Source organism: Anastrepha obliqua, chromosome 2, assembly GCF_027943255.1.
Source record: "Anastrepha obliqua isolate idAnaObli1 chromosome 2, idAnaObli1_1.0, whole genome shotgun sequence".
Taxonomy (NCBI): domain Eukaryota; kingdom Metazoa; phylum Arthropoda; class Insecta; order Diptera; family Tephritidae; genus Anastrepha; species Anastrepha obliqua.
Genome location: NC_072893.1, coordinates 59,402,533 through 59,425,740, shown reverse-complemented (window position 1 = coordinate 59,425,740; position 23,208 = coordinate 59,402,533). Strand labels below are relative to the sequence as shown.

The following is a 23,208-nucleotide window of genomic DNA, read 5'->3' as shown; positions in this document are numbered from 1 at the left end:
TCTGGGCTATGTGAGACGTTGCCCCATCTTGTTGAAACCACACAGAGTTGAAAGGAATTCCCTTTCGGCGTAGTTCTGGATAGAAAAATTCTTTCAGCATTTTCAAATAACGGTCTCCAGTAACCGTAACGGTGTGACCATTTTCTTCAAAAAAATAAGGCCCGACAATACAGCGTGAAGAAACCGCACACCACACTGTCACGCGAAGAGGATGCAATTCCGTCTCGTGGAGTATCTGTGGGTTAGAAGTACTCCATATTCGACAATTTTGTTTGTTCACATTGCCGTTTAAATCGAAATGGGCCTCATCAGACATGAAAAGGCAGTTTAACATGTTTTGGTGGAATTGCAGGAATTTGCAGGATCTTCTGGCAAAATTCCAAGCGAATCGGCAAATCTGCTGCATTCAGTTTGTTAACCATTTGAATTTTGTAGGGAAATAAGTCTAAATCTTTGTGCATTATTGTTTGCAAAGACTGTCGGCTGACACCAAGTTGAACAGATAAGCTTCTTGTTGAAACCCTTGGATTGCTTTGTATAGCTGCAGCTACAGCAGCGATCGTTTCCTCCGTCCGAACTGGTGGGTTTCGATGATAAGGCCTTCTTGCGACTATTCCTTGCTCAGCAAAATTATTCACCAGTCTCATTATGGTCCATCTGCTCGGGGGATCGCCGCCAAACATCCGCCTGTACTCTCTCTGTATCAAAACTACGGACTCCAGTGCGTGATAGCGGCGGACTATCCAAATTCTTGTTTGCGTGTCCCAGTTATCCATTTTAATAAATTTTAAAGATCAATCTGCAAATTAGAACAAAAATGGAACAGATAACTTAAAAAGAAAAAAAAATTATTCAATTTATTCAATTTTTTTTTGGTAACGGCTTTCATCAGCCACCCTGTATTATATTCATTAAAACAAGAAAATGTTTACAAAACAAATAAAATCCTTTGAAAAATGTATCCTTAAATATCCTTGAAATTTCCTAATTAATTATTTTGAATAAAGTTATTTGTGGATCGAAGTGGATCTAACATAAAACATAAAAAAAGTTGTCCTCGAATTTTATTTTTGATTTTCATTAGGTCCCAAATCAGGGCTGTATGATGGTTGACCTATTTATTTGATCTTTTGAGTGCTCAAAAACTCGTTTGTGGAAGCCGATTTGTATGAGCTCGCATTACCCTGTTCAAGTATGATTCGTCTCGGGCGGTTAGTTTTCCTTAACTCTCCTAAAAGTACTAACCAACGATACTATTGCGACATGATCAAATTTTCCGAAAAAACCCCAAAACACGGCTATTGCTTTGGGATGCTTCTTCCGCAATCAATTTTTATTGAATTAAACTCGTCTTGGAACACCTCGATAACCCACGATCAAAATTGAAGTAAATAAACCTTGAAAGTGAGATTTGTGCTAAAAAATACTTTCCGAAAAAGTATCGAATTACAACTCACGTCATGTTGCAAAGGCGCAGAATATAAAATGCAACACTCGTATGTCCAAATAAATACTTTGAATACTTCTGTTGATCTAAAACCATTTTTGTTAAGTTTAATTATATATTTTGTAAAAGAGGAAATGGAAAAACTGGTTTAAAAAATTTTAACCAATTTTTGGATAGAATCACAACTATTTTTAAGAGACATCAATGCACAACTTACTAAAATTAGTTATATTGAAATATTGCTCAGGGGACTAATATTGGTATTTGAATTGTTGGCAGCGAGAATCACTTCATTTTTTTCTTGCCATTGCGAAGGCCTTGGCTTTTTCTAATTATTATTATTTTCTAAACTTTAATTATAGGTCTTAATAAAAGCTATTAATTAAAAACTTTTTAGATGACTTTTTTCAGTTTCAAAGTGTACACTGGTCATGATGGATAAGCCCACATATTGTAATATAAACATTAACTTGATCTTACATACCCTATGATCAGAAAGTACCGGGAATGTTTTAATAAAACAAAACATAGTTAAATTTAGGCAAATTTATTTCATCTCCTTGAAAATATGACCCGTCTGAAACAACACACATATGCTAACGTTAAACCCAGTCCTCCGTGCACTTCCTTCGTCGCATTCTCTTTGATCTCCTCTATCGACTGAAATCTTCTTCCACGAAGTGGTAACTTCAACTTGGGAAACAAAAAGAAGTCGCAAGAGGGCATATCAGGTGAATACGGTGCTTACACGATGGTATTTACTTGGTGCTTAATCAAATAATCCAGCAAAATTTGGGCTCGGTGCGATGGCGCGTTGTCATTATGCAAAAACCAAGAATTGTTTGCCCACATTTCCGTCCGTTGGCGACGTACAGCATTTCTCCAACGCTTCAAAACGAATAAATAATATTCTTTATTGGCTGTCTGGCCCGACGGAAGATACTTATGACTAATATTGCCAATCGAAGAAAACAGTCAACGGTACTTTTTTGATCATAGCGTACATATTTGAAATAAAGTATACGCAATGGATACCTCTGTTTACATTTCCCCTTTGAAATTTTGAAGTCCTTTACAAACTTAGAGTAATGAGAAAATTAAAACCTTTGTGTACAACATTCTTATACCAAATCAATTATTTTTCCTAGATAACGAAAATAGTTGATTTTTGTCGCACGGTGTAAGCAAATAGTCACATTTAAAAAAACTAATAGAAATCCAAAAAGGTGCAACATGGTGAAAAGATTCCAAAGGGGAGCTCTCTAACAGACCGTTATTCTGCTCTGAGTGAATTTGAATGTGTTAGTGATATACGAAAAAATTAACCAGTAGCACTTCGTTGGCGTTTGAGCAACGACTCATTGGACAAGTGTATGAATACACGTGAAATGATCGTACGGAATTCGGCTGGCGAATCCACAAGTTCCGATCACACTTTTCTTTTTCACCATAGCTAAATAGCAAAACTAATCTATTACCCTTGCTTAAGTAGTACTTAAATGTTTAAAATACTCTAGAATGTCAGTGCTGCATATTAATATTGAGTTCTTGCACAAAAAAAGAAAGTTTTGAATTGTGAGCCAAAAAAAAAATACTTTTAATACGATTTTATACCAAAAGCAAATATTAGAATATTCGGTACTTAAAAACATTGAAATAAATTTTATAAGCACAGAAGCACACCAAGCATTTAATGTGCTTTGAATCCTAAGTATTTAAAATCATTTACACTTTCAAAAACAAAATCATCTATAGCTATATTGTTGGCATCCATATTACGTGCTGAGCAAACCATAAACTTAGTTTTTTCGGCGTTGGCATTCAGTCCTATAGTTTTTGCTTTTGTTTCTAGCAGCTTGAAAATGCGAATTAGTTTGATTTTGTTTTTTGCTGTGATGAGAACGTCATCAGCAAAAGCACATATTTGAAAATCTTTGTCAAATATTGTTCCGGACAAGTTAATTTCTTTTACAACTGTGTGCAGCATGAGGTTGAAAATCAGAATGGGCAATGCGTCTCCTTGTTTAACAGTAGGCAGGACCTAGAAGGGTTCAGACATTTCGTCTTGTTCTAGCACCTTGCTAGGAGTATTCTTCAACGTGCAGAGAACCAGTTCAATCAGTTTCAATGGAACACCAAGTTTTTGGAAACCGTGTTTGATTTGCTTTCTGTCTAGACTATCAAACGCTTGTTTAAAATTAATAAATAGGCAGAATATATCAATGTTATGCTCGAAAATGTTTCAAAAATTTGGTTTACGAGGAAACCTTAATCAATTGTTTATCGATTGTTTCCAAAGCCACACTGGTATTCATCTACTGTTGCATAAACTTTGATACGCTCGTACACAATATTTGTGAACACTTTGTAACCAACGTTCAATAGCGATATTCCGCGATAATTTTGACATTCAGTCTTATTGCTCTTTTTATGTATTGGCACTATTTCACTTGTTAGCCATTCATTTGGTATTTTATTATTTTCCCAAATGGTTTTTACAAGATAGTGTATTTGCTTGTGCAAGGCTTGCAATCCATATTTTATGAGCTCTGCCGGGATTCTCTCTTCACCACCTGTTTTATTGTTTTTTAATTTATTTGGTTATTTCAATTATGCTATGTATGGATCTCCTCCCTTTCATTGTTATTATCATTATCATTCCTATGAGGAGCTCGGTGAAATGTTGTTTTCATCTTTCTATTACTTGTTGCTTGTCATTAATAATATTTCCATTCTTGTGCTTACAAACGTTGGTTTTTGGTTGGAAAACTTTTGTCTGTCTTTTTATGTTTTGGTACATGGATCTAACATTTTTGTTGCCGAAGTCTCTTTCGATTTGTTCAAATTGTTGTCCTTATTATCTTTTTGGTTTCTTTTCTCTTATTTTGGTATTCGAGAAAGTTTGCTCTCGAACTTCTTTCGACGTATGCTTTTCTCGCTTGCTGCTTTATAATATTTGCTTTGTGGCAATTCTCATCGTACCATTCATTTGTTTCCGTTCTCCTTTCATCGATTATGTTTTATTTAGCTTGTGAACAATATTATTTATGTTTGTTTCCAAAGATTGCCTGTATTTCTTTTTCGTAATCTCATTCTTGAGTATTTCTTGGCTATTCCACTTTATCTTTCTATGACCTTTCTATGACTCTCATTTACTTTAGATATACGCTGACGTAATTTAGAGTGTACCCCTGTATGAGCGCACATCTATGATTGACGTGGCATGTCTCTTATCAATAAGAATGTGATCGATCTGGTTTGCTCTAATATTGCCAGGCATCTTCCAGTCCTTGTGAAGCCGCGAAGTCACATAAACGGTTACCATCATCGTTCGTATCTGCATGAAATGAAAATTTTCCTGCAACACCTTGTATAATATTGCTTTCTTTTCCAACTTGGGCATTGAAGTCACCCAGCACAATTAGTGCATGAAATGTATGCATTCTACTAAGTAGTCTTTCAAGATCATAGTAAAATTGGTCTTTAACCGTATCCGCACTGTCTTCAGTGGGTGCATTTACGTTTATTATTGATATATTTTGGAATTTGCCCTTTAATTTTAATTTTAGGTAGCACAATCGGTCGCTGACAGGGAGGAAACTTAGTAAGCTCTTCTAGTTTTGTTGTACACAAAGCAACCAGTTCCTTTTGAACCTTGCATCTCAGATTCATATTCAACGCGAAAAAATACGCCTGGGGTAAAAATTATAGACAAGACGTGCAACCTTGGCATAAAACCAAGGAAAAAATGTTTCTTATAACTTCCATACCAAAGTAAGTTTGAATTTAAATTCGGTCATGGACTGTGACATCAGCCACTAGCCCAAGACTTTATGGGGAATATTTTATGATGGTAAAAGAACAGCAATAACATTGGATTGGTTTTACTATATTACAATATATCAATATGCTATTACGGTAAACCTAATTTAAGTACTCCAAATTAATGCTGGCAACCGTTTCTTAAAACAAACACGTGTTTTCTTTAAGTAGAATTAAAATCAAATATACCACACATTAAATTTCTGGTGCCATACTTGTTGCACTCCTTCTACTACTAGCTTTATTTTTATCCCATTTTTTATTTTTACTTATTCTAAATATGCTCTTACTCTACTATCCATAAATGTCTTAAACAATCTGCCAGCAAGCCCTATTGGACATACGGTCTAAAAGAGTCAAGTACCTAATCCTGACAGCAAAAGGAGAATTAGAACGAATTCTGCTGGTGAAATGTAGTGCCAAGTGGGAATAAGTGGTATGCGGTGGCGGTATTTCGAAGCCACTTGGTTTGTTATTTTCTGTGATACGCATGCACCATGTCACACATCTTGAAGCCACTAGAAAGTAAATACTAACCGAATGAGGTACATTTTCTTTCAAGTATGCATGTACATATGTATGGATATTTGTACTTTATATGAATTAAAAGGTTCAAATGTCTATGTAAGGATTCTATAGCGCATATATTTACATACATACAAACGGGTATTTGTTGCTTCAGCACCTTTACAAGTGCCGCTGAGTGAATTTTTGGTTAGTGAAAAGGGCTAAAAATCAAAAACAAATGCAAAACTCTCTTAACATTCACCCACACATGTTCATACATATGTATGTACATACGTACTTAGTACATACATTCATACTAATATATCCTCAGCCATTGCTATCTCAACCCTGTCATTGTATTGTTAGATACTCGTAACTATTATTCCATACTTGTCCGATCACAATAATTTTACTAATTTGATTTGACACATAGCGCATGTACGTGCGTGCATATATGTACACACATACTTACATATGTACATATGTATTTAGCACTTGTAAATGAAGTTACCGACCGACCAACTGAACGACCCACAGCCAACCAGCCAACGAACCGGAAGAACAGTCAAGTGGCATGCAGCTGGTCAGCGAGTAAATGGGTTAGCTCCCATGCGATAGGTCCTGGCACTTGACACAGGTTGGATAATGTCACTTACATACCTGGCTGAATACATGCATATGTATCTGCATACATACATCCGCACATGTATATGTATATGTAAATATAAGTACGCACATATGACCTTTTGTTTATAAAACCGTTCTGCGCTGTCACTTCATTCATCTAGTGCTGTTTGTTCACTTGTATTTTTATTTGATATGTCGCTTAAATGTCGCAGTTTGCACACATACATACAAACATGTGCGTAAATTTTCCTTTTGATATTTAAATATGCCGTTTGTGCTACTGTAGGCGAATTGTGTGAAATTGGCATGCAAAAAAAATATTTCTTTTACAAATTTTCACATCTACAAGCGTATTTATAAGCACTTGCAAACCAATCTACATACATACATTTACATATTTCAACAAGTGCGATTGTTTATTTAGGTTTTGATTGTATTTATTTTTCCATCTCGAAATAAAATTACAAAGTCCATAACACGTACTTACTTGCACCCACACTCACACACTTCCGAACAAGTGTGGGGCTTTGTATGTGTATGATTTTGCATACATATTTATGTTTGCGCGCGTATTCAGTGCGTGTCTGTGAATGCACGCATTCACGCTCACATTAATGTTTCCTTGTTTCCCAGCTGTAAATTGCACTGTCCTGAATAGTATATTTCCATCCATTTCGGGCTGGTTTTGGGTTGGTCCAACCAAACATTCGGCTTTATTGACCGCTCGCGCAGCTGATGCATGGGAATCATCTGTCTATTAGTTGGCTAAATGACAGTCCGGAGTATTATTTACAAGCGCGCGGAATCATTTTGCCGAGAGTAAACGCGGAAAAAGAAAAGCAGTAATGGATTTCAAACATAAAAGATATTCTTATTTAGCTGCAAAATACCAACCAGCAATTGTTCGTGAGCTCGAGCACCTTTAAGTAAATAAAGTTTTTGCTTATCACACCATTACTCGTTACAATGACGCTGGTAGCATCGCAAAACGTCATGGAGGTGGTCATCAAAAGACTGCAACGTCACGTAAAATGATTCAAAAATTCAAGTACCGATTTGAGCGACATCCCCGACGAAGTGCCAATCAAGAAGTGCGAAAGAACTGAAAATATACACAAAGTACACAAAAACCTCAACGCAGATGCCAGGTATGCGGGAAACAGAATAAATGCAATGAAACTGTATAGGAATATAAGAAATGTCTACTTGCATTGCACATTCCTGTTAGTTTTGAAAAAGATCAATATTATTAATATATTATTAAACATTCAAAATTATTATTAACACATTGATTGCCAAGGCACTTTCAGCAAATAAGATGCTCTGGGGCCACAGCATTTTTTTTTTTTAAATCTCATCAGAGACGTCAAAATTGGAATTTAGGGTAGTGCTGGTAATATTTTCTGCTTAGAAACAGGCAGTTTTTAACTAATTAGTATGTCACACACATATGTTCGACGTGGCGCCTACCGACTTTTTTTAACTCAGGGCCGTGGCGGACATATATGCACGACAAAAACATTGGCTAAACATCAAAATACATCGTCGTCATACAAGCTCTACTTCGTTTTGCAAAAACAAAACAATTGGGAGTATGTTGTTTTTGCAAACAAACACCAAACAACGTTATATGACGACAATGTATTTTGGTGTTTGAATCCGTTGACTATCAGTAGTAAATGCTTTTGTAGTGTACAAGAAAGCTACGAAAAAATAATGCACAAATACGATGGTTTAGAGAACAAATTACTTCATCACTTCTAAATTTTCAGAAGCCAGGAAAACATATGAAGCCAAAATCAGGTAATATTCATATTTTAAAAATAAAACTAAGTGCAAGTAATACAAAATTATAAGAATAAAACAAATGGAAGGAAGGGAGATCGCCAGAAAGAAGGCTAAAAGAGTATACACGTATTGCCCGGATTGTCCCCAAGAGCCATTCATGTGTTTAGAATGTTTTGGGAATCACCACAAACAAGTTTAATGGGTTCATTTGTATAACTACTTTGTAAAAATAATATGTAAACAAATTTTTGTTACTGCAATAAAATGAATTAAATTTTTTTTTTTAAAACCAATTTTTTCCAATTGTTTTTTGAGCTGCGCCGAAGCCACTATAACAGAAATTTCATGGGAAGCCATATTTTTTATTATTGCAATAAAATCATATTTATCGTCAATCGTTGCTGTGTGACATGGCGAGAGAGAATAACAGTCGTGTCGGACATATGTGTCCGACGTGGCGTAAACCGCATAGTACAGTGTCACACATATATGGCCGACGTGGCAGTCAATGTGTTAAAATTCTTTAAAAATTATTAATTTTATTTATATTCATTTAAATATTGCTTAAAGCTTTAACAGAAATTATTCCCAGCAAGAGCTCGTGATAAATTGGTTTATACGATACAGTCACTGGATTATCGAAATTCCTGCCATGATGTGTTGGAAAACAAAACTTCTTATTGTTTTCGAATATTCCTTAAGGCAATATTCTCGGCCCACTTATCTTTATAATATATCTTTTTTGAAATTTCTCCTCCACGCTGAAGATTGTAAAATTTAACGCATCATATCGAATGCTGAAGATTCAGTTTTATTGAAATCAGCTTTTTCTTGGTGCAAGAAAAATCGTTTCTATTTGAATACTGGCAATATCTTTTAAGTAATTTTTTTTTTAGAAAAGTAAATACCTATCAAATTTTGTGGTCTGAACTGACCAAATCACAGGCCTTGGAATATTTTTTGACTCTAAACTCGGTTACTTATAGTAATTGCTGTAATTTTACATATTTCCCAGAGCCATTAAAAAATTTATATATTTTTTAGAATCCCTTCAGAAAAAGCTGCTTTTGACTGGCGATGCTTCCGAACTACTCATATAAGATGTCACATTTAACAAATTTTCGTTGCGCCGCTGAACTTTTTAGAGGCTTTACCTTCATATGATGTCTGATAATAGAAAAATCATATACAGGATGTCCGGTAGCATAATTCTTCTTCTTCTTAATTGGCGCGATAACCGCTTAAGCGATTTTAGCCGAGTTCAACAAAGCACGCCAGTCGTTTCTTTCTCGTGCTAACCGGCGCCAGTTGGACACACCAAGTGAAGCCAAGAGCTTCTCCACCTGATCTTTCTAACGCAGAGGAAGCCTTCCTTTTCCTCTGCTACCACCAGCTGGTACCGCATCGAATACTTTCAGAGCCGGAGCGTTTGTATCCATTCGGACAATATGACACAGCCAACGTAGCCGCTGGATCTTTATTTGCTGCGCTATGTCTACGTCGTCGTAAAGCTGATACAGCTCATCGTTCCATCGCCTGCGGCATTCGCCGTTGCCATCGTGCGAAGGTACAAAAATCTTTCGCAGAATATTTCTCTCAAGCACTCCAAGCAGTGCTTCATCGGATGTTGTCATCGTATGGCCATATTTTGCATGCATCTTACCAGAATTCAAATCGTGCACAATTTGTGTAAAAATTTCAGCTCGACAATGTTGGAGCGATTTTGCACGGTAAGCAATATCTTTTGGAACAATGAAGCCCATTTTCATGGGAGTGGGAATAAACCAAATTTCCGTTATTACTCAACTGAAGGACAGAATCTACTGATAAAATATCAACAGCCACTCCACAATCCAAAAGTCACGGTTTGGTATGCGTTGACAATGTCATTTTTGAAAATTGTCGAGGACAATAAATTTCTTTGGACGTTGTCTCTTACCGGTGCATGGTAAACGATTATTATCAGGCAATAATGAGAGAACCTCCTTTCTTCAGTACACTCACTTGGTTTCAGCAAGATGGCGCTATACTCCAGATAGCCTGAGAGACCAAAATAATTTCTTTTTCAGTGTCGTTTATACTCTGAGAAACTGATAAGCCATTTCTGTGGGAGTAGTTCAAAAGTTAAATCAATGCATCGAACCTTAGGCACTAAAAGAATATAGCTTTCGCGAGTTTAATGGCATCCCGACTCAACTTCTTTAGCAATGCAAGAATAAGATTTAGAAGAAATAATAAACTTTTGTCGTTAGTAATTATTTTTTAATTCAGCTTTTAATTCTTAATTCTGCCACCGAACACCCGGTATTCGCTACTACGTTTTTTAATTAGCATGTGATGAGCGAAGTTTACGGGTGAGAGTTCGAATAGGACGAGTCTCTGCTATTAATTCAAACGAGACCTGTTTTGCAAAATTATTTAAACACAGCGCTCAAGCTCTAAAAAAATGCTGACAAATAAAAATACACGATTTTTGTTTAGTTGCTCAAATAGTGCAAGAGCTCGAAAAATTCGAACAAATATTTGAACAGTTGAGTTATGAACGATATCTAGAGATCTAAAAAATAGTACAGTTTTATAAAATAAAGTTACGTGAACCAAATCATAAATTAGCTACCGATGGCACTGCTTGGAAGTACAATACGAAATGGAGTAGTACAGAACTAGTATTTATGTGTGACACTTAACACTTTTACTACTTGGTTATTTCCACCTACATGTGTATTTTTAATAATTCTCTAATGTAAATATTTTTTTACAACTTTACTCAATAAAGCAAAGGCCACAAAACCACCAAGAATAACAAATACATGACAGGAGAATAAACTACGTGAAAACAGTGAAAGTGAAATGAAAGTTTTCACAATACCTTCGTATCCACAGTGAATAAATTTTGGTTTATTTACATGCATTTTATTCCATAGTATTTAAGTACACGCAGAATAAATGCACCGAACGAAATTTAAATAGTTTTGCGTAAACTACGAAGGTGATTTATCATGGCCATCCTTTTTCTGGAGCAGTTCAACATAGCGCGTCAGTTTATTCCACCTGTTGTAACAGCAATACAAGCTCTGTCAGTGTAGTGTCGTCTTCATCTAACTCATCTAAAGGTAAGCCCAGGAAACATGCCGCTTCGACAGGTTGAATCTAGAGAAAGAGGGTGTTATAATAGATAAGTGGGTTTGGTGGGTCATGTGAATAGTGGTTAGTGTCATGCGGGGTGCCTTCACATGCAGGGCATATGTTTAGTATGTCAGGGTCAATTCTGGATAAGTAGGAGTTTAACCTGCTAAAATGTCCAGAACGTAATTGTTACGCGGGTATTACGGGGAAGCTGGAGCTCTTCATCTGCCGTAGGTGGTGGTTGGTATCCGATTACGGCATTCGGTGGTCGGGAGCTTAAGAAGGTGGTGTTGGTCCCCCGATAAATGTCGTTTATTGTCTGTCTACACCTTGTCTGGTCCAGTAGATGCCTGTTCGTTTTGTCCTAGATCTCGTCGACGTAATTGAGGAGGTGTCTCCTGACGTGCCTGGGAGGTGGCTCTGGCTGAAGCAGGTATCTGTAAGGGTGAAAACTGCGGTAGCACCCAAGCAGAAACTGTTTGCTGAGTAGTTTATTGAGCTCCTTTACTGGGAGCATCTGCGGCTCGTTGTGAAGGTGTTAAAGCGGGGATATCAGGAGGCAACCTGTCGCTGCCCGAATAGCAGTGTTTTGACAAGTCTGAAACTTCATCCACTGCGTGTCACTAGTTCCAGGCGACCAGACAGGCGTAGTTTAGAACCGGTGGGCCAATTGCCTTAAATGTCGATAGCAACAATTTGTTGTCTTTGTTCAGAGCCGACATTTCAAAATTTTAGAGCTAATAATGAAAACCTCTGTGCTTTGAAGTTCTTTAATAAATGCTAAAACGGCAAATTTCTATCGCTTAAATACCCGAATGTGATCAAGACAAACCAATGCAGATGAATAGACTTAACGGATGTAGGGAAAGAGGCGTACTTGTGACTTATTGAAAGGCAGTGAGCAACATAATGACAGAGGTAGCCAATAATGTAATGGATTTAAATAAAAGTGTTTACAAAACCAGTTCACCTGTCTGAGGCTATCTAACACTCCGCGAAACTAACTCCAGTCTCAATTTATCCACTCAATAATCAGGTCTCTGAAAGGTGATCACAAAGAGCAATTGCCGATCGAAGGAGTCTTTGTGGTCACTTGACTATCTAAAGAATGGCCATAAATACAGCATTCTAGCGACTCTCAAGGCTTGTATTGCCGCGGTTGAGATTAACATCAATTGAGCCTGAGGCATAGTGGGCCATTTTCCGTTCGCTGGGGCATCTTCGTGCCAAATTTATGTTAAAATGCCTAAAATCTCTGGTCTTCTTGGAGTCATATAGGTCCCTTGTACATTTACATATGTGCAAGGCTTTGGAATCACGATGTAAATTACCATTTTTCAGCTTATGGATTATAGGAATTATAGAAAAAAAATCTGATTGTTTCTACATATCCCAATTTGAGATACCCCTAATCATCCTTTTTGGTACAATTTTTCTCAGTGCATCACCATTCGAGAATACATAACACGGCCTGTTGAAATGCTAAGCCACAGTTGCCATACCTCTCAAAAGCTTGCCTGTGAAAATCGTCAGATGCTCCGAATTTTGATTCACCTCTCCAGAATAAAGGTGGTCATCTAGTCGACGTATTAAAAGTTTCAGCAGTTCAAAAAGCTTAAATTTGAAAATTTTGTTACATAAATATAATTCCCAAATAAAGTATACAAGTTAAATAATCGGCATACTGATAATTGAAAAAGTTATACTTAACCACAGCCGTCTACTTTGAATTTTGCAGCTCTATTAATTGTGGTTTACATTCGTTAAATGTTTTTTAATATTTAGATTTCACTGAGAATTACTCAGGCATGTTAAGTACACACTCGTGCAACATGAAAAGTAATGTGTAATTTTTTGTATTCAGTATGTTTACTTACACATACATACATATGAATAAATGTATGTATGTTTGTACAGAAAAGCGCAATAACTAAAAAGGGCTTGATCCTGCACTCGCTTTTAAAGTTTTTTTTTGTATGATTCGAGTATTTATTAAAACTTTCTTTTTTGTACATAAATATGCGTGTGCGTTAGGGTGGGTCTAATATTTTTTCACCTTTGTTTCGGCGACTGAAGTATTCTACCGGTAATTCTGAATAAAAAAAGTAAGTCCGTAGAAGCATAAATCTAAACTGGATTTCGAGTACTCTTATTCTTCATTTTAATTTAATCTCCAATCAATCATTTAAAAAGAAAAATAAATAATTGGCGCTTACACCCTTTTCCGGCTATTTGGTCGAGCTCATCCTCCTATTTGTGGTATGCGTTTTGATGTTGTTCCACAAATAAAGAGACAAGTCAACTCCCAACGGCAAATGATTTTTGTGAGCAGATTTTTCATGGCAGTCATGCACTCGGGGGTTTGCCATTGCCGGCCGAGGGGCGACTACTATTAAAAAAAACGTTTTTTATCACGAAAATTTGAACCTTCATACTTCCAATTGGTAGACACGCACCAACGGCTACGGCGGTCGTCTCCAATCAATCGTTAGTCTCCAACAAAATGAACAGTCCTAATGTATAGGTACAAATCTTTTCATTGCCTGTTGAAACATAAAATGTATGCGGGTCTGAGAAAACCTTATTATAAAATTTAAAAAATCCCAGCTTGTATAGATGCCGTAAAGAACTTGGTTGAGTTCACATATGTATATCCTATATTTTAGCTCTTTGTCCTATAGTTTATCTACTTCCTTAAACCACCCCATTGAGTCAGCGAATCTGACCACCTAACGAATTTTCTATTCTCCCATTGCTCTTACTTCCCAAAAGAACCCTTGTGAAATATTTGCTTCCTTTTATATAGCGCAATTGTAAAGAAAGCATGTCATAGTTGCTGGTTTTTCTTTGTCATGGCAGCTTCTACAAATCTCAAGTTGTTATCTTATGTAACAAACCCTCGCAAAAGTATACGGGAACTTCTATTAACTTAGTGATTCTGTACGCAGCACCAACCTGGGCAAACACGAAGCACTTGTACCTCCAACACGTACGAACCACATACAGACTTGGCGCATTGAGAGCAGTCAGTGCCTATCGCACTGTCTTAGATAGTCCATGTAATTTCGGGAATGGCGCCTATCGACCTTCTCGCGATTGAGATGTTATATAACATCATTGGGCAGAGACCGTCGCGCGGAGCTACGAAAGAAGAAAGACTGCGAACAATTACAGAATAGCAGATACGGTGGGAGCAATCCGAGAAAGGTCCGTGGACTTTTAAATTGAGTCCGACCATTGCGAGGTGGAACGAGCAGAAGTACGGAGAAATCGATTTTTGTATCGCGTAGTTGCTTACTGGAGATTGTTGCTTCAAATCATCGTACTGCCCGCAGTACCTCGAAGAACACGAACCGGCGCGTCGCGGCGAAGCATATCCTTTTTCAATGCCAGCGGTTCGTTAATAAGCGAAATATGCTTGAGAGACCGTTTGGTGAAAATCTTATCAAGTCTTATCCTATTATTTGCGAAAAAGAAAAAAACTGGAAAACGGCATGTGTAATGGCCTCAAATATCATGAACATTTTTCAATACGTATAATAGGTACGTAGATCTATATTGCAAAATATCCAACTCGGATAGAATGACAATAACAGATTATTGAGTAATAATACACTCACGACAACCTTCCGATGTACTATATTACTTAACGGCGAGGTTCCGAGAAGACATTGGACATGAGGCGTGGTAAGTTTGCGTTAAGTTCCACACCACGGCTTCGGCCATAGGCTTTTGATGCTTCCCCTCCTCCACATAAAAAAAAAAAAACAAAAAAAACGAAACAAGGTGTGGCCAACATCAGACCGTTAACCAAGTAACCGGGATTATGTTTGGGCTTGTTAGAACAAAGACGGTTTGTTTACACAAAAACTGATATTATGTTGGTAATAATGGCAAAAATCAACACAGTATACGCTTCTGTTTCTTCGTTGCAATCTGACCAACGACTGATTAGATGAGTTTGTGAAATGAGCGAACAGAATTCTGCTGCCAAATCAGCCGAACATACTCTCATAATTTTACTTCAGATGGCCAAACCTTGGAATCAGTCATCTTTGGTCTCTCCTACGTAGAGCGTTCTGTGTATCGCCTGATAAGAATGTAGACTATAAGTTACATCTAGCAGTTCTATTTACCGTGAGGAGTTTTTGCAAATTCCTCATATTACAGTCTGGTCATAAGAGTTTGGAAGTTTTGCAGGCACTTGAATGCTTCCACCTAGAATTCCCTTCTTTTAGGAAGAGTACCTAACCAAAAGCCTGCAGGTAGTTAACGGCATTCCTAACTTCTTTCCGGTTGATGACGGTTATATGGTCTAACCTTATTCCCTAGCTTTATTGGCAGTTTGTTACCGCATTAATATTGGCAAAGGCTAAATCCAAAGCGCCTTGAAAGCGGCTCGTTAGCGTTAGTAGTTGGATATATGTTTGTACACATTTTATGTATATTTACATATTTATTGTAACAATAACTAATCTTGAGAAATTAACAGATTTTTGTATTGCCGCCAGTTTGGTGTGAGAAAAACTACAGTGGCCTGGGCCTGGGTCAATCACTTCAAAAGCAATAACCAAACATTTATGGAGGATGCAGCATCAACAACGGAGCGAAGTTTGAATTACCAGTTATGTAGAGTAAACGCCCCGCCATCTTTGTTCTCTAACTTGTCTTCATCAGTGTATTGGCTGGTTGCCACCTGCAATTTTTAAGAGAATCATGACAAACCACGTAAGATGAAATAAATACATAGGAGAAACGTTGGTTTTATTAGAAAAACGAAACATAACATAAATAGAGAGAGAGAAACGAGATTGCTTTCAAATTTCAAATATACAATGAAATTCGTCTTAAGGGTATTTATTTGTGCCTTTATTTTGGCACTAATATAATAGGACTATGGTTAAGTTCGTGCGGTTTTTTTTCGAAATTTGAAACTTTATTGACGTAAAATGGTTACAAATTTAATATTCAAAGTATTGTCCATCGCTTACTACTACTTTTCCCCATCTTTCTGGCAATTCACGGATTCCCTTTGTGAAAAATTCGGTCGGTTTTGCCGCAATCCACGAATCGATCCATTTTTTGACTTCATCGTAATTACGGAAGTGCTGGTCAGCCAGGCCATGTTGCATCGATCGGAAGAGATAGTAATCGGATGGCGCAAGGTCTGAACTATACGGCGGGTGGGGTAGGACATCCCATTTGAGCGTTTCTAAGTATGTTTTGACCACTTGTGCAACATGTGGCCGAGCATTGTCATGTTGCAAAATAACTTTGTCGTGTCTATCGGCGTATTGCGGCCGTTTTTCTCGCAGTGCTCGGCTCAAACGCATCAATTGTCGTCGGTAGACATCCCCCGTAATCGTTTCATTCGGTTTCAGTAGCTCATAATACACAACACCCAGCTGGTCCCACCAGATACACAGCATAACCTTCAGGCCATGAATATTCTGCGCCGACGTCGATGTTGAAGCATGGCCAGGGTATCCATACGTTGCCCGACGTTTTGGATTGTCGTAATGGACCCACTTTTCATCGCCAGTCACAATTCGATGCAAAAAACCCTTTCTTTTGTGCCGTTGAAGCAGTTGTTCGCATGCCATAAAACGGCGTTCAACGTCTCTTGGCTTCAATTCATACGGCACCCAATGGCCTACCTTTCGGATCATTCCCATGGCTTTTAAACGTTTGGAAATGGTTGATTGATCAACTCCCAAAGTTTTTGCAACCTCTTCTTGCGTTTGAGCCGGATCTTGATCGAGCAATTCCTCCAATTCGGTATCCATGAACTTTGGCGGCGCACCCTCGCGTTCTTCGTCTTCCAAGCCAATATCACCACTTTTAAAGCGTGCAAACCACTTCTGGCACGTTCGCTCAGCTAGAGCATGCTCACCATAAACTTCCACCAAGATACGATGACTTTCGGCTGCTTTATTTGGCACGAAATTCGACATTTTCAAGTGTGGTAAAAATATTGTTGTTTACGCTTCAAATAAAAAACTTATACTGACGTTTGTGCCTTACGACAGTAGCTCTCCAATGAATGTTTGGAAATGTGGATCGATGGAATAATAATCTTATTCATAGTCCTATTATATGTATATGTATATACATATACATATATAATTGACGCTTACATCTTTTTGGTTGTTTGGCCGAGCTCCTCCTCCTATTTGTGGTGTGCGTCTTGATGTTATTCCACAAATGGAGGGACCTACAGTTTCAAGCCGATTCCGAACGTCAGATATTTTTTATGAGGAGCTTTTTTATGGCAGAAGAGGTTTACCATTGAGTGCCGAGGGGCGACCGCTATTAGAAAAATGTTTTTCTTAATTTTGGTGTTTCACCGAGATTCGAACCTACGTTCTCTCTGTGAATTCCGGCATTAAGCTGAGTAAAAAATCATCCAAGTTTCAATTATCAATCTCAGACCCCATACATATAGTCTCCATTTTTAAAAGCATGACCAATGCTACCATCCCTAAACAAGGCATATCAAATTTCCCCTCTCTGTAAACGGAGATCGAGTACAAATAAGTGAATCTACTTATATACTGTCAAGTGAGCGCCTTTATTGTTTTATTTAACAGAGCTCAATGCTTGTGTATGAGGTCTCTTAATATCTTTCCATTGTTGTGCAAAGCCTTTTTATTGCTTTCAAGCTCAATTTTTCAATACATTTATAAACCTGTTGAGAATTACGGTACTTGTGGTAGGAGAACTAAATACTAAAATAAATAGTACATATTTAAAGGAAACTTTAAAACATTTCCGACTTCGAATATACAGTAGGTTCTGTTTTTATGCGGTAGATACGTTCCGCAAGAAACAGCATAAAAAAACAGCATAAAAAAAGCTACTAGTTCTATAGTAAAACTATAGATACGTTTCAAAAGTACTAAAACCGCATAAATCTGAAATAATGTAATAAAATCGCATAAAAAAGGGCACTAGTCCCGTATTATAAATATAGATACGTTCCATAGACCGCATGAATCTGAAATAATTAAATAAAATCGCATAAACAAAATATTGTATTTTTGAAAATTATATCTTTATTTAAGAAACGTCAGAATCGAAAAATAAATTTAAGTCAGAAATAGAATCAGACAATACCCACATGTTGCGCGTTCGTTTAGGATTTGGCGTAAAATCACTTTCGTCACTTTAGGAAATGTACACGTCTGATCTAGATAGTTATGCAGGCGGTTCCATACTTGTAGGGTTAGCATTTCTGATGTAATCTGTGATGAGTTTTTGCTTAGCTGGCTTAGAATCTTGTTTATATGTATAATTCCCGATAGGTCGACATGCATTTTGTAATTTAAAAAAAAACCGCACTATTTCAAAACCGCATAAAAACAGAACCTACTGTACTTCTCTTCCCATTTATTTCCAATAAAGGCAACACTAGGTTCGTAAGAGCTTCAACTACCAAAATCCAATCAAGCTGGTTGCCCAACTCACTCGGAATGTTGCAGCGAGTGCAGCCGTTCGAACAGCTACCGGAATCCTATAGAGGGAGAGCCTAGTTTCCTATCCCTGTGAACAACATTTCGAAGCATTGACAACTTGAGAAAGTGGGGAAAGAACTCATGCAAAAATAATAAAAAAATGTGTGTTAATCTGATAATCTAATTTTAATATTTTTGATTGATGAAATCAAAATACATATAAAAGTATTTATGGGTGAAAAATGAATTTCTAATTTAATTATTTACAAACTACTTGTTAACATCTTTGAAACATAAAACTATGACATTTAAATTCGAAAGTACATACTATTATCCTTTAGAAACTTAGGCGTAAGTATGAGAAATAAATAATAGTATTTTATGGAGATGTAATACGGATGCGATAAAAGGTAAACTAAAATAATCGTAGATATCCCATAATGTGTGTATAGTAGGTAAACGGCGGTAGTTGTGTACCAGTTTCCTGTTCTGCCACCTCAACCACCATTGACTAAACCTTCAGCCTTCCCTTCGATTCAATATTCCCGCACCACCACACCTTTAAGGGTACTTAACAATGGCGTTATTGTCGTCATTACCGCCACTTGCAGCCCGTGAATCTAATTGTTGTTGCTGCTGTTTCCGTTGCTGTTCGGGCCGCGATTGTTGATGCAGATGCAGATGGTGCTGCTGATTATCAGCAACTGCGTTTGCCACACTTCCCAAGATCTTCGACGTTGCTACCAAGGGAGTATCGGGGTTATGCAGGTGCGTTCCATAGTGTACACCAGCTGGATGGATGAAGTAGGGCAACCCTCCTCCTGACCCCGTTACCGCAATACCATTGACAACGTCCTGCGGTGCCATATAGACGGCTGGTTTGCTAACAAATGCAGGTAATGCTGGCGGTTGCTGATGGGACGGCTGCTGAAATTGAAGAGGCGCCTTCGCAACTAAGAGGCTTTGTGGACTTAGCACTGTTGCCAACGCTGGGGGACCACCGAGTGAGTGATGAATGGGGTAAAAGTGAGGTGTGAGTGCCGTCTGTGGCGCAAGTAATGCACTCGGTGCTGAGAGTTTGACCAGTGTAGCTGGATGTTGTGCTGGTCCGAATTGGCCTTGAATGTAGCTGCTATAGTGAGAAGGTGGCAGTGGATGCTGTTCGGGAGGTGGTGATTGCACATAGGCGGGGTTATAGAAGAACACTGGCGGAGCAGCAGGCAATGATGAATGTAATGGCAATGCAGGCGCATGTGGAGAGGCAGCTGGTGGGGGTAGGGAAAGAGGTGGCAACGATGATGTTGATGATGGAACAGTGGCTGCTGAGGGTGGTGGCGCTAGCGTTTGCTTCACCGGCGACTTTGGTCGCTGTTCATGTTGTTGTGGTTGAGGCTGTTGTTGGTGATGTGGTTGCTGTGCGTTACGCTCCTCGATAGAGTGCGGCTGCTGTTGATCCGGCGCTTGAGCTGCAATTGAAAATTAATGAGTTGAAAGTTCAATTTCTGTATTTCTACGAACAAAAGCAGGGTACACAAATGTATGCATATTTTTGTATGTGATTGTATTGAATAACTGTGAAGCAAAATAATACTTGTGCCGCCTTGAAAGATTTTTTTGTCGAACAGAAAATCTTTAAATAAAATTATAATATATGTATATAAAATAAATATATAATATCCAAAAAAATTTTTAAATATAAGTTGCTTCCTAATAACTGTCAGCATTTTTAATCACTGTGTGCCTTAAAAGCTTCTTATAAAAAATATCTGCCGTTCGGAGTCGGCTTAAAACTCTAGGTCCGTCCCTCCATATGTGGAAAAACATCAAGACGCACTTCACAAATAGGAGGAGGAAAAGAGTGTAAGCACCAATGATTTATATTTTATATCTTATTTTTAGTATGGCAAGCAGATGAAGATTCAAGAGTCTCACTTTACAAGGCAAAAAGCATTATTTGCGCTAAACATCTAATTTTATTTTCTCAAAACAAAACTTACTGTAGTTTTGAACTATAAATTATTTACATCGTTTATAGTGAGGGCGTATAAGTGCTCGGGCTTACTGGAGCAATTGGCACGCGCTGGCTGGAGCCCACTTCAAACGTTTTTCTTATTTATGCGCACAGACCAAATTTAAAATTACTTCCGGCATAGTTTGATTTTCTAATTTACCAATAAAATGTGCAAAAGAACGAGAGCTTTGACACCCCACTTAAAAAAAACTCAGGCGTAAACTTTCAGGTATATTTTTTGTTTGCCCCTCTACCTGAATTTACTATCGGAACTCTGTTAGTTTGGAAAAAGTTTGATTATGTCGTACAGTGTAATTAATACCTACACTAGGAAAGGATTACAGCTTTTTTACAGCTGAAGCTTCTCAATGAGTGAATTAGTTACTTATGCAAAACCTCTTTAATTTCTTTCTAAATAATAAACAAGCACAATTTCCCAATCACACGCAAATTTCATTGTTTCCCTCTTTAATGAAGCAAGGCGTGTACTTTAGCGGCAATGCATTTTAATTACCATAATGTGGCGGCTGCTGATGCTGTTTGACTTGCAGCTGCAGCTGCTGTTGCGGTGCATGGCGAATAAGTTGTGGCTGTACGAAGAGCAACTGCGATGCCGGGTACACCATATGCCGTGGCCGTACTGCTGCTGCTGCCAGCACCAAATTCAAAGGCGCAGGCAATTGTTGTGGCACCAAAGCTGGCGGCGATTGAATATGCGAACCGGCTTCAGGGTTAGATGGCGCAGACGCTTGTGGCACATAATGAATGGGCGGCTGTAGGCGGTAGGGTTCGCGACTTAATGAATTGCTGCTGCTGCTGCTGCTGCCGCCGCCGCCACTGCTGCCAACGGGTTGCAATACAATGAGTGGCGGCAGAGGAGAATGACGCGGTGTTTGCAGTGGTATCGGTGCGGCAAGTTGGTGTTGATGCTGATTCGTGGGTGGTGATCCGTGTTGGGCTGCTAATTGATGTTGTAACTGCCGCACATACGATAACGGTATAGCAATAATGTAATGAATTTGCTGTCTAGCAGGTTGTTGATATTGAAGAGATTGTTGTTGTTGTTGTGGCTGTGATTGTTTTTGCAGAGCAACAAATGGTTGTTGTTGTGGCACATATTTTTGTACTTGCTGTTGCTGTTGCAGCTTCTGCTGCTCATTTTGCTGCTCCTGTTGTGACTGGGGGTGGTAATGACGTTGTTGGTGAGGCGACTGCTGCTGCTGCTGCGGCAGTCCCCCTAGTGATAAAAAACTTGCGTCTGTTGAGGAAGGCGAGGAATAACCGGGGCTTGGAGGCAACTTCGGTGCCTGAACGTATTGCTGCTGGTTATAACGTTGCTTGTTTATGGCTGTATTGAAAGGCTGCTGCTGCTGTTGCTGCGTCTGCGGCTGTGGATGCGTCTGTTCAAGTTGCAGTTGATATGGTCCTTTGAATGGTCCTCGATACGCATGCGGCGGGGTCCCGTAATGAATGCCACCGTCAACAAGGTTCGCAAGTTTTTCAGCATTTGTAATTGCGGGAGCGCCTCCATTTGGAGGCCTGTCGTAATAAGCCTGAAAGTAAATTAATTTATATTTGTAGTCACCCTCGAAGTAACAAAGCATTTACTAGGAGTTTATGGAATACATATCACAAACATTCCTCGAAAGTGATATACATAACTGAACATTTTTCGAATTTTTGCTAGTTCCAATCGACTTTTGTTGTAAATTCCTCTCATCCTATAGTCTTTGAAACAGGAACGAAATTTTCCCCTTAACATTTGAGCTGCGTCACCTTCAAGAAATATATACGTGCAACAACCCAAGCCAATCTGGACTTTCCTAATATTTTCTGAATGTATATCTATCCAGCAATAAAGCACTGGTTTAACAAATTTTTTTACGGCCTATTATTCATGCCCTGGCCTAAGTTGTTCTCAAAAAAGTGAAAAAAATTATTAAAATACCTGTCTGAGCGAAATAAAAGATTAAAACATATGCAGCAATATTTCACGAGAAATATTTTCGTAGAACATTTTAACCCATTACCACCCGCGCAAAAGGGTTATTTTGACCATTACTTCAAGAAACCTCTCGAAACCCACATTCAGAAAATCGTAGAGGATTAAAATGTTTTAGAAAATGATTATTCAGAGAATTTTACTAGGGATCTTCCCAGGCAAAACCTTTATATCACCAACGCTAAAATCTCAAAAACAAATTTAACTAACGAATATGTGCCAAGACGGAATACCAACCAAACTCAATTTTAACAAATTTTTGTGTGGAGAATTACATATTTAGAAATATTCGATGTAAGTAAATATTTTCTGGCTAATCTTTAGTTTTTGTAAAAAACAAGAAATGAGACTCATCGACTGCGGTAATTTTAATGGCATTCTCGACGTCTTGTCTACCAAAATATGTCTCATCATTGGCGTGCAT

The 23,208-nt window shown here is 38.0% G+C and overlaps 1 protein-coding gene across 1 annotated transcript in view; it reads right to left on the bottom strand.

Annotated features, from left to right (window-relative positions):
* Positions 1–19,114: 19,114 nt before the first annotated feature.
* The window catches only part of LOC129238168 (uncharacterized), a gene marked incomplete at its 5' end in the record, with an annotated part of 36,325 nt that continues 32,231 nt past the window's right edge, over positions 19,115–23,208 (bottom strand). Inside the window, 2 exons of the mRNA XM_054873202.1 lie at positions 19,115–20,237; positions 21,297–22,335. Of these exons, the coding sequence (XP_054729177.1) occupies positions 19,333–20,237; positions 21,297–22,335 (1,944 nt within the window). The remainder of the gene's footprint in view (positions 20,238–21,296; positions 22,336–23,208) is intronic.